This window comes from Natator depressus, chromosome 6 (assembly GCF_965152275.1).
Source record: "Natator depressus isolate rNatDep1 chromosome 6, rNatDep2.hap1, whole genome shotgun sequence".
Lineage (NCBI taxonomy): Eukaryota > Metazoa > Chordata > Testudines > Cheloniidae > Natator > Natator depressus.
Genome location: NC_134239.1, coordinates 5,403,582 through 5,420,279, shown reverse-complemented (window position 1 = coordinate 5,420,279; position 16,698 = coordinate 5,403,582). Strand labels below are relative to the sequence as shown.

The 16,698-nt window shown below is 43.4% G+C and overlaps 1 protein-coding gene and 1 pseudogene across 1 annotated transcript; both read left to right on the top strand.

The window, feature by feature from the left end:
• Positions 1-443: 443 nt before the first annotated feature.
• Positions 444-1,382, top strand: LOC141989882 (olfactory receptor 5W2-like). The gene has a single exon (XM_074956806.1). It carries the CDS (start codon positions 444-446, stop codon positions 1,380-1,382), a length of 939 nt encoding a protein of 312 aa, XP_074812907.1.
• A 9,974-nt stretch (positions 1,383-11,356) lies between these two features.
• Positions 11,357-12,295, top strand: LOC141989153 (olfactory receptor 5AR1-like; annotated as a pseudogene).
• Positions 12,296-16,698: the final 4,403 nt, after the last annotated feature.

The window sequence follows — 16,698 nt, the reverse complement described above, 5'->3', positions numbered from 1 at the left end:
TAGCACAGTAAGCAACTTTACCCCAAACAGACATGCCAAGCCACTGAGCTCCCCTTGCCCAAAGAGGGTAGAAAGATTGACACTCTTGCACTCTCACCCCTTCTTTAGATAAGGAATAATCTCTCCAGAATGATTCTCTCACAGCAGAGTCACAAGTCACAGTTTTCTGTTCGGATTAGTGAACAGGAGTGTTTGTGTGGGGGGGCATGATTAACATGCATCTCATTGTATTTGCACAGCATTTGCATTTTATCGAACACCTGGAATGACCAGCTGTCAACATCCGGCTCTGTGGACGAAGCCCTTCCCTGAGCAGGTACTGATGTCCATTGAGAAACTGATCTCCTTTTATCTTCACTTACTTCATTACAAAGCAGGGACAGGTTTTCCACACCATCCACATGCCCACATCTTTGTAGCAGCCTGATCTCTGTTCAGAGGAGATGGAAGAGGGAAATCACTCGGAGGTGACTGAGTTCATTCTCTCAGGACTGACAGATCGTCCGGAGCTGCAGGTCCCCCTGTTTGTGGTGTTCCTACTGATTTATGGTATCACCCTGGTGGGGAATGGGGGGATGATCTTGTTAATCACAATTGATCCCCGACTCCACACCCCCATGTACTTTTTCCTCAGGAATTTGTCTTTCTGTGACCTCTGCATTTCCTCGATAATTTCCCCTAAGATGCTGCGGAATTTCTTAGCTGAGACGAAAAGCATTTCTTACACTGCCTGCACTGTGGAAATGCATCTCTCTATCATTTTTGCAGATGTTGAGTGCCTCTTGCTGGCTGTGATGGCGTATGACCGTTATGTGGCCATCTGCAACCCACTGCTCTATACGGTCACCATGTCCAGGCAGCTTTGTAAACAGCTGGTGGCTGGGGTGTACGCTGTGGGGGTGGTGGATTCAATGATATACATGTGTTGTACATTTGGGCTGTCATTCTGCAGTTCCAACATCATCAATCATTTCTTCTGTGACGTCCTCCCACTGTTGGCACTCTCCTGTTCTGACACCCGCATCAATGAGATTGTGGTGTTTGCTTTCATGAGCTGCATTACAGTGAGCAGCTTTGTGACTGTCCTCCTCTCCTATGTCTATATCATCTCCACCATCCTGCAGATCCGCTCTGCCGAGGGCAGGCGCAAAGCCTTCTCCACCTGCTCTTTCCACTTAACCGCTGTGGTCCTGTTTTTTGGCACCTTCCTCTTCATGTATTTACATCCCCCCTCCAGCTATTCAATGGACAGAGACAAAGTGACCTCAGTGTTTTACACACTGGTGATCCCCATGTTGAACCCTCTCATCTACAGCCTGAGGAACACAGAGGTGAAGGATGCCCTGAGGAAAGCAATGAATAAACTCCTAACTAATTCCTGAATCTGTTTAACTCTGTATTGGCTTAATGGTGGAGAGTGGAAACAGGTAAATTCAATTCACAGCCCATTACAAAGTAATTTTGTAGAGTCCGTGGGAGTATTTTTCATTATTATTCTGTTATTAAAATTAATTTGTTTGTATTCCAACAAGGTCTGCAGGCCCCAACTGAGATCAGTTGAGAAAACCTGAGGAAGACTCACAGGTCTAGAAAGAGAGAATGATTTTATAAGCTTGTGGCTACGGGCATCCACCGAGAGGGAGACGTTCAACTTCACATCTCAAGACATTGGGTGGCAGTTGCAAAGGGGTTTCTGTGACCCAAACCATCACACAGTGTTCAGGAATAAAATTGCAAAACAATGTGTGTGTGTGGGGGGGTGGGGTTGAGGGGGCAGGGGGATGACAGCACAAGAACAGAGGGACTTCAATTGCACAAAGGTTAGTTTAGGTTGGACATTAGGAAAAATATCCCAACAGTGAGGGTGGCTAAGCACTGGAATAACTTACCCAGTAAGGTTATGTAATCTCCTCCACAGGAGACTTTTAAGAGCAGGTTAGACAAACACCTCTCAGGGATTGTCTAGTTAATATTCAGTTGTGCTGTGAGTGCAGGGGACTGGACTAGATGACCTTTCAAAGTCCCTTCCAGTCCTATTATTCTATGATCTCACAAGGAGCCCTGCACTGGAGGGAGCGGGGACGCCAGCCAGAGCCCTGGGCAGGGCAAAAAACATGCACCTGTCTCCACTTGACAGTGAGCTCCAATGTACCGTCCACCACATGCACACACATAGTGCCCACTGCACTCCAAACACACACACACAGAGTCCCCAATGCACACCAAATGCACACACACACACAGAAGGCGCACTACACACACACACACAGAATGCCCACTACACAAAACACACACACGGCCCTCTGCACACCAAACATACACACACAGAGACAGAGTGTCCACTACGCACACAGCCTGACACTGAGCTCGATCAGAATGCAGAATAATCTCTACTGGGAATCTGGGACAGCTGCAATATTTCCAACTTGCCTGGCAGGGAGATAGGACTAGATTTCCCAACTGGTCTTTTCCATGGACAGCTTTTTTGAGGCCTGGTTTATGCTGAAAAATAAGATCAACACAGCTCCATCACACAGGGCGGGGAAACTTTTCACACCCTGTGTGAGGCAGTTAGCTTGTATGGCCCTCAGTGTAATTCTTCCCTTGACCTAGCTACTGCCTCTCGGAGAAGTGGATTAACTCCATCGAAGAAAAAACCCTTCCATCAAGGTGGAAAGCATCTACAACTGTGGCACTGCTTCAAATCACAGCTGAGTCAATGTAATGGCCTTAGTATAGAGATTCCCTGAATCGATGGGGCAGTTTTCCCCCTTCCTATTAAAACGATTTTTCTCTCCTTTTCTGTCATTCTTCTCCCTCCCTTGTAAAGCTCTTTCCTTCTTTTGATAGGTAAATATGTTCAGAAATTTTTACTCTCAGCTTAATTCCTTCCTTCCCCTCCCACGAATGTTATTTCAATTAGAGGCTGAAATGCTCTGAAACTGACTTGCTTGCCTATCACTTCATTGTACCTCTTAGTTTTTCCTCCCTTCACTTACAATGAGTTGAGGATGAAAGCAGTACCTGCTCAGATCCCTAAAATCAGAACCGTAAAATCAGAGTCGAATATTTCCCTGTTTGCTCACCACACCAATGTTGCCCTTAATACATATGGAGCTGCTTTCTTGGGTGGCAGAGGTTAAATTTGGCTTTGATGACTTTGAGATTTGCTCCCTCGAGCACCTTTGCTCCCAGGACAACAGGTGTGCACGGCACATGCAATTAATGTTGTTGCCGTGTCTTTCCTTGTGGAAATGGAACACAGAGGGACAGAACATCAGCTGGCCTGGATCACTGTCTCTCCCACAAGGTCATTTTAACATGATACAAAACTGAGGTGACTGTATTCCACTTTATTTGTTGGTCACCTCTTCAAATGTCTCTTTAAGTAATTTCCCAGGGTTGGGACACAAAGGTGTCTAGAAATGAGTGAATTTCTTCTGGATTAATAATTTATTGTCAAAAACAATACCGTTTGGATAGTACTGAAACTATTCACAAATGTGTTACAAATACACCAAATAACTTTGTCCCAAAACAATGTTTGTGTGTGGGGGAGGATTTCGATGCCAGTAACAACCGAGCCACTGTAGGAAGCGGTGGTGGTCCTTCTCTTTGTAATTTTTAGCCCAATAGTTGGGGTGTACACCTGTGAGGTGGGATCCGGGTTCAATTCCCCCTTCTGCCCTGTGCTTGGCAAAGCTCTGTGTGACATTGCACTCCATATGCTTTATGAAAATATGTTTCTGAATAAGACATAACAAATATACTTTATGCTAAGTGCCCCTGTAACATATCATTATAAATCTTATAATCTACTAAGTGTGTTCATCCTATTTGTTTATATGGATTATTTTTATGTCTGGAATTAGGAGAATAAGGCATAAATTTGTATTACTGATTTAGACATATTAAGTGGAAGCCTTTAAAGGTGCTTCAGAATCAATGAACTGTAAATGGCTCTGTTTACCTGCAAGTCTTCCTGTGTACGTGTGGGAGAAACCAGGAAGAACGGAGATTGGGGTCTTACAGTGACATGTGACCATGTCACCAGATACTGAGCTCCATCTTGAAGCTGGTACTTTTCCTGAGGGGGTTGGAATTTGAAACAAAGGTTTCCCACCTTGTGGAGGTGCTCTATAAAGTGGGGAAGCAAATGAGTGTCTTCATCTCGCTTAAGAGACAGCCTCCCCACCCCACAGAGATACACACAAGCACCTGGAAACATAAGTACTGTAACCACAGGGGTGGGTGAGAACAGGCTGGACCTAGGTCAGAAAAGGCATCTGACCTGAGAAGGATTTTACCTCAAGTAATAACTGGGGTGAGAAGTTAAAAATTGTAACTCATTTCTGAGTGTATTAAGCTTAGCCTTGCACATTTTCCTTTGTGATTTACTTTTTTTTATCTGTTATGACTTAAAATCACTTAAATCCTACTTTTTATACTTAATAAAATCACTTTTGGTTATTTATAAACACAGTGTGATTAATTGTTACCTTGGGGGGCAAACGGCTGTGCATATCTTTCTTGAAGTGATATGGGGGCAAACATGTATCATTTTACCCTGTATAAGCTTTATGCAGAGTAAAAAGGATTTATTTGTAGTTTATATCCCTTTGGGAGCTGGGTGTCTTCGTGCTGGAGACAGGTATCCTGCTGAATTGCTTTCAGTCTAGATTAGTATATATCTGCAGCTTTGTGGGCGTGACTCAGGCTCTGGGTCTGTGTTGCAACAGGCTAGCATGTATGGCTCAAAAAGGCAGGGTTCTGGAGGCCCAGGCTGGGAGGGAAAACAGCACATCAGATGACAGGAGGGAGTGAGGGGGGTGACATGCTTGGAGATACTTTGTTGCAGAATCTTCATTGTTAACCACCAGTGACCAACAAATGAAGGGGAAAACAGACACCTCAGATTTGTGTTATATTCAGAGGCCTTTCGAGAGCTGAGACTCTGGCCCCTCTGTGTTCCATTTCCACAAGGAAAGACACAGCAACAATATGAATAGCATATGCTGTGCACACCTGCTGTCCTGGGAGCAAAGATGCTCGAGCGAGGAAATCTCAAAGTCATCCCAGGAAGCAGATCGAGAGGTATTAAGGGTAACTTTTGTGTGGATCGCAAACAGGGAAAGATTCAACTCTTGATTTGATATTTCTGATTTTAGGGTTCTGAGCAGGTACTGCTTCCATCCTCAACTCATTGTAAGTGAAGGGAGGAAAAACTAAGAGGTACAATGAAGTGATAGGCAAGCAAGTCAGTTTCAGAGCATTTCAGCCTCTAATTGAAATAACATTCATGGGAGGGAAAGGAAGGAACTAAGCTGAGAGTAAAAATTTCTGAACATATTTACCTATCAAAAGAAGGAAAGAGCTTTACAAGGGAGGGAGAAGAATGACGGAAAAGGAGAGAAAAATCGCTTTAATAGGAAGGGGGAAAACCCCGCAGTTGATTCAGGGAATGTCTATACGAAGGCCATTACATTGACTCAGCTGTGATTTGCAGCAGCACCACAGTGTAGGTGCTTTCCACGTTGATGGACGGGTTTTTCCTTCAGTGTGGTTAATCCACTTCTCCGAGAGGCAGTAGCTTGGTCAATGGAAGAATTACACTGAGGCCATACAAGCTAACTGCCTCACACGGGTTATGAAAAGTTTCCCCGCCCTGTGTGATGGAGCTCTATTAATCTAAATTTTAAGCATAAACCATGCCTCAGAGAAGCTGCCAATCAAAAAGAACAGTTGGGAAATCTAGCTACTACCTACCTGAGCAAGTTATTCCACTGCTTAGCCATCCTCAATGTTGGGATGTTTTTCCTAATGTCCAACGTAAACCACCCTTGCTGCAATTGAAGTCCATCGGTTCTTGTACTATTCTTCCCCTACTCCCACGTTGTTTTGCAATTTTATTCTTAAACACTCTGTGACGGGCTGTGTCTCACAAACCTCTTTGGGACAGCCACCTGATGTGCCTAGACTACCTCTGAGCCTGTTTTCCCTTCCAGCTTAGGACTTCAGTACCTTACCTTGTATGAGCCAGGCACGATTGCCTGCTGCAAATACAGATCCAAGTCTGAACCACGTCCCGCACAAGCTGCAGGCTTAACTGAAAACAGCTTAAGAAGTGCTCCTGTCTCCAGGACTCAGATGACCAGCTCCCAATGGGGTCCAAACCCCAATAAATTGGTTTAACCCTCTATTACATTTATAAAAGGTATACTCATAAATTGTTCGCCCTCTGTAAAACTGATAGAAAGATATGCACAGCTGTTTGACCCCCATTATTAATACATACTCTGGGTTACTTAATTAGTAAAAAGTGATTTTATTAAATACAGAGGTAGTATTTAAGTGGTTCCAGGTAATAACAGACAGAACAAAGTGAATTACCAAACAAAATAAAATAAAACATGTAAGTCTAAGCCTAATACAGTAAAAAATTAATGGAGGTAAATCTCACCCTCAGAGATGTTCCATTAAGCCTCTTTTACTGACTAGACTTCCTCCTAGTCTGGGTTCTGCAATCACTCACACCCCTGTAGTTACTGTCCTTTGTTCCAGTTTCTTTCAGGCATCTCTGTGGGGTGGAGGGGCTATATTTTGTGCAAGCTGAAGACAAAATGGAGGGGTTTCCCCATGGGCTTATATATTTTATGTTTTGTGGTTGGAAACTCCTTCTCCTCTACGATGTAGAATCCAGCTCCAAAATGGAGTTTTGGAGTCACATGGGCAAGTCACCTGTCCATGCATGACTCAGTTCCTTAGAAGACGACGCCACATTCCCAGGAAAGCTCACATGTGGATTGGCGTCTCTCAAAGATCATTGTTAGCTTAAGTGTTTCTTGAAGGTGCACTTACAGAGAATAGTCTTTTCTCAAGTAGCTGACCAACTGCTTCACTGAGGCTACTTAAAATCAAGGAAGAACGTAGCCAATATTCATAACTTTGAATACAAACATGATACATGAATGCAAAGAGCATGAATATATACAGTAGAGCATAGCCTTTGCAGAGATATGTAACAAGGCACATCTGGCATAAAACATATTCCAGTTACGTCATATTTACACTCATAAGCATATTTCTATAAAGTGTTATGGGGTGCAACGTCACACTCTGTTTCATGGACTATAACTTACAGGAAGTATATAAAACTAAAAAAAGAATCATGAGGGAGCTGGCCTGCTCGGAGATATTTTGTGGAAGCATCTGCAGAGATGCTGCAGAGATCTTGAGTGTTAACCACCAGTTTTGGGAATATCCTCCTTCTTGGAGCCTGCCCTGACCTTGGCATTTTAGTGAGGACTGCCCCACGCACCTCCAGGTCACAGGAGGCACAGAAGCCAGGAGGAGGAGTTGTAAGTTCCTAGAGGAAGTAGGGGCATTGTGTTTCCTGGGTACAAACCTGGAGTGACAGACTTGGGAGTTTCTGAATACAGAGATTGCTGGCTGTTGGTTGTTTCTACTGGTGTTCACAGAAGGAGGACTTTTTGTCCATTCTTTGTAACCCCTTCCCCATGGATTACACAAAAGAATATAGCTGACTTGGATCATCAATTTTGCTCCTAAAACAATCAACCCTGCAATGCCTCACAGGTGGGCACCACCTTGGAGAAGGGGGCACCAACATGCCCTGGAGCACTGATAATACCAGCCAAGCCTTGACACCGATGGGGCATAATTTCTGCTCCCATAGTGAAGAAGGGAAGAGTCATCACTGGGCCTGCCAGGGATCTCCTTGGAGGTAGGGGATGACCACAATTTCCTTGTGAATCTGCAGCCATGGATCAGTGCATGGGCCCATCCCTGTGGTAACCTCACCCTTTCATGTCAATCAAACACTCAGGTCAGTCAGCATCACACCTTTGGTGTTACAGGGATATTTTCTGGGTTGGTGGCTGTGACATACCAGGGTCCAACCCAGACTAATCAGCAGCTGTGGCACACCTGCCTGCAACCTTGCAATGCCTTGCTGAAGTGGCTTCCACCTGGCCACTCACAAACAACCATCTAGCATGCAAATCACATCCTGAGCATGTGTGTGTAACTGCAGCCTGCACAGGAATAGTTGTGTTACACTCAGGCTCTCACCACCCTTGGTTATACTGAAGGGTGACCCCAACACACTCCCCAGTCTTTGATTTCCCTCCCGAAATGTATGTCATGTGCTGTCCAAATCTCTCCTGGAGAATACAAGTTACATTGTCCATTATTTCTTTATCAGCACTGATATGCATGGAACTCTCAGACATTTCTATTTAAACACACTGGATTGGATAAAAAAAATAAAACAAAGTTTATTGAGTGAGTGCAAATGAGAAGGCATATAATTCAGACATGGATACAAGAAAAATAAAGCCAGAATGCAACTTCTGCCTAAGTTAATAAATGATGTGAAATTCAAAAAGGAAGTTTCCTCACCACATGCTCTCAGCAGTCTTACTTACCAAACGTCTTAGGTTAGGACCCCTCCCCCAGTCCAATGGCTGCTTCCTTTCTCCCTTCAGATGCAGTGAATAAATGGGCAGAGAGAGAGGGGGCAGGGGGAGGGTGGGAGGAGAAGAGCGAGAGAGCAAGAGCAGTGCCTTGTGATATCTGCCCCTTCTTTTTATAGTTTTACCACCCTTTGAGAAACATTTCCACCTGTTTCCTGGAAGAGAAAAAGTCTATATAGAAGTATGTTCCCTTCTGCTTTTTCCTCAACTTTTTGGGCTACCTTTGTTTCCCTTGCTGCTTAATGACTCTGGTTACAGTTTAGATACAATATTAAGCAGAGCACACATTTCTTTGTTTAAGAGAGACCAGTTTGCCAGCCTCAGTTTGGAACATGTATGAATAACATGATGCAGTGTAATCTTATATCTTCACATACATTGTCCATTATTTCTTTAATAACACTAACATGCATGCAACTTAATTTCTCAGACACTTCTATTTAAACACACTGGATTAGATAAAATAAAAAAAAACAAACTTTATTGACTACAAAGGTAGATTTTAAGTGAGTGCAAATAAGGAGGCATAGAAGTCAGACATGGTTTCAAGAAAAATAAAGCTAGAATGCAACTTGTGCCTAAATTAACAAATGATGTGAAATTCAAAGCAAAACTTTCCTCACGACATGTTTTCAGCAGTCTTACTGACCAAACATCTGAGGTCAGGAGCCTTCCCCAAGTCCATTGGCTGCTTCCTTTATCCCATCAGATCCAGTGATTCAATGGGCAGAGAGAGAGAGAGAGAGAGAGAGCACAGTGCCTTGCGATGTCTGCCCCTTCTTTTTAGAGTCATATTCCACCTTTGAGAAACATTTCTACCTGGTTACCAGAAGACAAAATGTCTATGTAGAAGGATGTTCCTTGCTGCTTTTTCCTCAGCTGTTTATATACAAAATTAAGTAGAACACAAGTTTCTTTGTTTAAGACAGAGCAGTTTGCCAGCCTCCGTTTGGAACATGTATTAATAACATGATACTGTGTGATGTTATAACTTCACATACGTTGTCAAAAATGTATTAATATTTACAATGACAGCATTACTATTTTTCGTTGACTCATAGATTTATTTAACATCTTAAAGCTGAGCTCTGTGTGCAGATAATATGCATACAAGTGGGATAGTTTTGAGAACTGCAGAAGTCTGGAGCATGCTGTGGCCTCCCCCTGAGCTCCTCTGGTCATCATGTGGTCTCCATCAAGCAAAATGAGTGAACCCACCTTTCCTACTTTGGGGAGTAACCTAGCAAGGGAAGGACATAGGATACCATGGTGATTAGCATCCTATAAATAGCTTGCTAATCTGGAGTACTCTTACACATCTTACATGTTTTACATTCCAGCTACTGGGCCCAGGACAAGGAAGTTACTCTGGAACCAGGAATAACTGAGAAGATACCATCTACACCTTCAAACAGTTAGTACGTTTCACCTGTATCTAACCTTCTGTTCCTTTGATTCCAAATTTGTTGCTAAGCCTGTTTGAAAATTTTTTTTGAAAAGTTTTTTTGGTGGGAAATTGGATTTTCAATTTAACTATTTTTTCCAAGAAATTATCTTTTCCCCAGAAATTATAAGCTTTCCCTCAAAATACCAAACTCCCCTCCTCCCTAAACCATGGCTGTGGGACTCTGATGATGTTCCAGGGCAGTTCAGCAAGAAGAGAGACCATCATGAATCATGGGGGATGTAGTCCAGCCTGGGAGCTTGGCCCATGGAAGAGATTGGTGGTGTGTGGTATCTAAGGCACCCCCATGGTATTTCCGAGCTGAAATGTTAAGTTTTAGCAAAAAGATTTTGGTCTCCAGAAAAAAAAAGAAACCCTTGTGGATCAGCTCTATAGAGTACTTGGCTTGCACTGAAAACAGCAGGATGAAATATACCAATAATGTCATACTCTGTAACTCTGGTAGAAATTGCATCATTTAAGAACACAGTAAGAAAGAGGAGGTTGAAGTAATCCCCAGGGCACCAATTATACTGAGGGTGGCTTTGGTTCACTGAATGCATCAATTAGGTTTTATGGCTTCCTGAGCTCAGTTATTCCCAGTTGCTTCAGGAATCATGTCCCACAGATCACAAATGACAGTATAAAGCTTCCCGAATGCTCCAAACTGGCAGTTTCTGTCGATGGGGAAACACCAACACATCTCTCTTTCTCTTCTTAGCAGGTACTTGCTATTGTCCTGAATTACAGTCAAACACGCACACACCCAGACAGCATGGTGATCAGCAGGTATTAAATTCAAGACCTCCAGCACTAAAAGCCACAGTCCCAACTCCTACCCCTTCAGCTAAAGGAGCGACATTCTCTATTGGAAAAAAGTAAGCAATTACATAGTCACTGAAGCCAGGGCTTTCCATTATGTCTCTGGGTTTTCATACAGGCTCAAGTAAATGCCAAAAAGCTTAATGAGCACAGTAAGTAAATTTATCCCAAACTGACATGCCAAGCCATAGAGCTCCATAGAGCCCAAAGAGGGTAGAAAGATTGAGACTCCTTCACTCTCATCCCTTCTTCCGCTAACAAATAATCTCTTCAGACTGAGACGATTTTCACCCTGATTCTCTCACAACAGAGTCACAAGTCACTGTTTTCTGTTCGCGTTAGTGAACAGCAGTGTTTGCATGAGGGGCATAACCTGCGTGTCATTGCACAGTATCTGCATTTTATCGAACACCTGGAATGACCAGCTGTGAACATCTGGCTCTGTGGACGAAGCCCTTTCCGGAGCGGGTACTGATGTCCATTGAGAAACTGATCTCCATTTATCTTCACTTACTTCATTTCAGAGAAGAAGCATGTTTTCCACACCATTCACCTGCCCACATCTCTGTAGCAGCCTGAACTCTGTTAAGAGGAGATGGAAAAGGGAAATCACTCGGAGGTGACTGAGTTCATTCTCTCAGGATTGACAGATCGTCCGGAGATGCAGGTTCCCCTGCTTGGGGTGTTCCTACTGATTTATGGTATCACCCTTCTGGGCAATGTGGGGATGATCATGTTAATCACGATTGACCCCCGACTCCACACCCCCATGTACTTTTTCCTCAGGAATTTGTCTGTCTGTGACCTCTGGCTTTCCTCGACAATTTCCCCTAAAATGCTGCGGAATTTCTTAGCTGAGAGGAAAAGCATTTCTTACACTGCCTGCGCTGTGCAAATGTCTCTCTCTATCGCTTTTGCACATTCTGAGGGTTTATTGCTGACTGTGATGGTGTATGACCGTTATGTGGCCATCTGTAATCCACTGCTCTATACGGTCACCATGTCCAGGCAGCTTTGTAAAGAGCTGGTGGCTGGGGTGTATGCTGTGGGCGTTGGTGGATTCAATGATACCCACATGTGTTACATTTCGGCTGTCATTCTGCAGCTCCAACATCATCAATCATTTCTTCTGTGAGATCCCCCGCTGCTGGCGCTCTCTTGTTCTGACACCCGCATCAATGAGATTGTGATATTTGCTTTCACGATGTGCATTGCAGTGAGCAAATTTGTGACCATCCTCCTCTCCTATGTCTATATCATCTCCACCGTCTTTAAGATCCGCTCTGCCGAGGGCTGGCACAAAGTCTTCTCCACCTGCTCTTTCCACTTGACTGTGGTGGTCCTGAATTTTGGCACTGTCTTCTTTAAGTATTTACGTCCCACCTCCAGCTATTCCATGGACAGAGACAAAGTGGCCTCAGTGTTTTACACGCTGGTGATCCCCATGTTGAACCCCCTCATCTACAGCCTGAGGAACACGGAGGTGAAGGACGCCCTGAGGAGAGCAATGAATAAACTCCTAACCAATTATTGAACCTGTTTAACTCTGTACTGGTTTAGTGATGGGGAGTGGAAACAAGTGAATTCAATTTACAATTGTAATGTAATTTTGCAGAACCATATTGTTATTATTATTAATTGGTTTGTATTCCAATGGGGCCTTCAGGCCCCAACTAAAAACAGGACTTTATTTGCCTATTACCCCATCAAAATTCCAGGAGGCACCTGTTTCAGATGTGTGAATATTTGCATCGTGCTTCGAAAGCATCGAGGTATTTATATTGGGGAAGAAGAGGGGGGCGTCTAATCTATCTCCTTTTGCTTTGTAGTGGCTTTGGTTTTGGTTTGCAGTTGCAAGTATGAAGTGTGTGGTTTCCATGGCTGAACGAAAGGGAGTTTTGCACCCCCTCCTGATATTCTGCAGCTCTTTATTTCCTCTGTGTGGTTGTTGTAGATATTGTCGCCTGGTTTGTATCCATTCATGTGGAGGAGAAAGGTGATTTCCATCAAAATGGCCTTTATTTTAAGTTAAGGGAGCAACAAAACAAATAAGTACAAGGGTAACATATCCGAAAGAACAAAAGGAGGACTTGTGGCACCTTAGAGACTAACCAATTTATCTGAGTAATTGTGGCACCTTAGTCTCTAAGGTGCCACAAGTCCTCCTTTTCTTTTTGCGAATACAGACTAACACGGCTGCTCCTTTGAAACATATCCGAAAGAGAACATGGTGTGTGTACGTCCACTGTGAGAATCTGCAGTGAACTGAATACAAAATAATATGGAAAGGGTGAGTTTTCTCGAGCACATAAATTAAACAGAAAGAAAAAGTCGTATCAGACACTAAATGTTTATACCACATCAGCAGGTTCGCTATGAGGTCTTACTCTTAGTTCTGCGGGTAAATCCTATGGACTCTGAAGAATAGGGATTCTGGGAATTGTACAGCTCAGGTTACAGAGAGTGAGAAATGGAAAGAGCTGGGCCAACAGCAGATTTTTTAGTTCATGGGGCGTTACAAAAAATGGAAAAACAAATTCAGTTCAACCTGAACCAAATCTAAAAATTCCTTAAATGTTTGGCAAATTGAAAACATTGACAGAAATGTCCTGTGGGGGTCGAAGGAACTATTTATATGACCAGAAATGGAACATTTCCTTTCCTTCCTGGATACTTTTTTATGTAAATGCAAAGACAATGTAGGGCCACACTGACAAAAGGGATGGGAATGGAAGAGGCACTAATGGTGCTGCTTCCCTTGTAGACTTTAAATGAGTGATTAGATCACTCCCGTGGGAAGTGGGAGATCCCGGTCAATCCCCCCTTTGTCTGATGGGGAGAAGCAATTTGAAAGTGGGTCTCCCAAATTGCCGGACATTATCCTGGTGACTTGGCTATGTTCTGTCCTGCATTGCTCTCAGGACTGGTCTACGCTACTGGTGTAAATTGATCTAAGTTATGCTACTTCAAGTTGACTAAGTTAGTCTGACTTAAAGTGGTGTCCACACCATGCTACGTCAACCGGAGAGTTACGTAACAGAAGCAGTGGAACACAGATCATCCGACAGGGTAGCGTAGATCAGCCCTCCCATTGACTTAGCATGTCTTCCCCAGACCTGCTCAATCAACACCATTTTGTCTATCGCAGTAGTACCGATCAAGCCAGTTGTGTAGATATGGCCTCAGTCTCTCCTGTTGAAGCTGTTGCATTGTGGATAAAACACGGGAAGAATCACAGGGCCAGAAAGAGATAATGACTCTACAGACAAGTGGCTCGGGGCACCGACATGCTCAACTTCATGTCTCTGTTCCAAAGGTTTTTTAATTAGTTTTCCACCCTAGAACAACTTTGAAAGGAGAGATTGAGAGCAACCCATACTGGAATAGCACATCACTTAAGGGCTGGGATGCCTTCTGGAAATACAAGAAACTCAAGTGCACATCTTTGCCCAGCACTGGACAGAAGGGGGAATTGAACCTGGATCTCCCACCTCACACGTGAACACCCTACCTTTTGAGCTAAAAATTACAAAGAGAGGGAGCATCACCACCTCCTACCGGTGGCCGCTCTGAGACCAGCACCTAAATCCTCCTCCTCCACTCACTTTTTTTTGGGACAGGTTATTTGGAGACTTTGTAACACATATGTGAATAGTTTCAGGTTAACCCCAATGGCATTTTTTTTACAATAAATTATTCATAAATTTAATAGTGAAAAGTGCAAGGGATTAATAACAAGAATTTTTGTTATAAACTGGGTACACATCATTTGGAAGTAACAGAGGAGGACAAGGATCTCATAGTATTGGTTGATTGCAGGATGACTATGAGCCACCAATGTGATATGGCCATGAAAAAAAGCTAATGGGGTCTTGGGATGCAACAGGCGAGGTATTTCCAGTAGAGGTAAGGAGGTGTTGGTACCATTATACAAGATACTGGTGAGACCTCACCTGCAATACTGTGTGCAGTTCTGGTCTCCTATGTTTAAGAAGGATGAATTCAAATGGGAACAGGAACAGAGAAGGGCTACTAGGATGATCCAAGGAATGGAAAACCTGTCTTATGAAAGGAGACTCAAGGAGCTTGGCTTGTTTAGTCTAAACAAAAGAAGGCTGAGGGGAGATATGATTGCTCTCTATAAATATATCAGAGGGCTATATACCGCAGAGGGAGAAGAATTATTTAAGTTCACTACCAATGTGGACACAAGAACAAATAGATAAAAACTGGCCATCAGGAAGTTTAGGCTTGAAATTAGACGAAGGTTTCTAACCATCAAAGGAGTGAAGTTCTGGAATAACCTTCTAAGGGAAGCAGTGGGAACAAAAGACATATCTGGCTTCAAGACTAAACTTGATAAGTTTATGCAAGGGATGACATGATGGGATAGCCTAATTTTGTCAATTAATTGATCTTCAACTATTAACGGTATAAATGCCCAATGGTTGTGATGGAATATTAGATGGGGTGGGATCTGAATTACTACAGAGAATTCTTTCATTGGTGTCTGGCTGGTGACTCTTGCCCACATGCTCAGAGTTCAGCTGATTACCATATTTGGGGTCAGGAAGGAATTTTCCTCCAGGGCAGATTGACAAAGGCCCTGAGGGTTTTTTGCCTTCCTCTGCAGCATGGAGGAAGCACTTGCTGGAGGATTCTCTGCACCTCGAAGTCTTTCAACCATGATTTGAGGATTTCAATAGCTCAAACATAGGTTAGAGGTTTGTTACAGGAGTGGGTGGGTGAGATTCTGTGACCTGCGTTGTGCAGGATGTAAGACAAGACGATCATAATGACCCTTTCTGACCTTAAAGTCTGTAATTCTATGATCAGTCTGGCAGAAATTCATTCATTTCTAGATACTTCGGTTTCCCAACGCTGGAAAATTGCTTAAAGAGACTTTTGGAGAGGTGACCAACACATTACGTGGAATACAGTTGCCTCAGTTTCGTATCATGTTCAAAAGCCCTCACAGGAGAGAGAGCCATCCAGACCAGCTGATGCTCTGGCCCTCTGCGTTCCATTTCACAAGGAAGGCAACACCATTAATTGCATGTGATGTGCACACCTGTCGTCCTGGGAGCAAAGATGCTCCAGGGAGCAAATGTCAATGTCATCCCAGAAAGCAGCTGCAGAGTTATTAAGGGTAATGTTTGTACGGTTAGCAAACAGGGAAAAGTTCAACTCTTCAACTGATTTTTACGGATCTGAGAAGGTATGGCTTTTGCCCCAAACTCATCTTAAGTGAAAGGAGGAAAAACAAATAGATACCACCAAGACATGGATAAATAAGTCAGTTTTCAGGCATTTTGGCCTTTAATTGAAATGACATTCTTGGGAGGGGAAGGAAGGAATTATCCTGAGAGGAGAAATTGCAACTTTTCTGAACATATTTACCTATCAAAAGAAGGAAAGAGCTTTATCAAGGGAGGGAGAAGAATAATGGAAAAGGAGAGAAAAATAGCTTTAATAGGGAGGGAGTAAAATCACCCATTGATTCAGGGAATGTCTATACTAAAGCCATTACATTTACTCAGCTATGATATGCAGCAGCGCCATAGTGTAGATGCTTTCCACATTGATGGAAGGGTTTTCCTTCAATGTAGTTAATCTACGTCTCCGAGAGGAAGTAGCTTGGTCAATGAAAGAATTACACTGAGGGTCTGTGCAAGCTAACTGCCTCTCACAGGGTGTGAAAAATTTCCCCGCCCTGTGTGATGGAGCTCTGTTGATCTAATTTTCAAGCATAAACCAGGCCTCAAAAAAGCTGCCGATGGAAAAGACCAGCTGGGAAATCTAGTCCTATCTCCCTGCCAGGGCAGCAGAATCCCCTTTGGTTCTTTTTGTTCAAGCTATTTGGAAATATTCGAGCTGTCCCGGTTTACCAGTAGAGATTATTCTGCATTCTGACTGAGCTCAGTGTAGGGCTGTGTT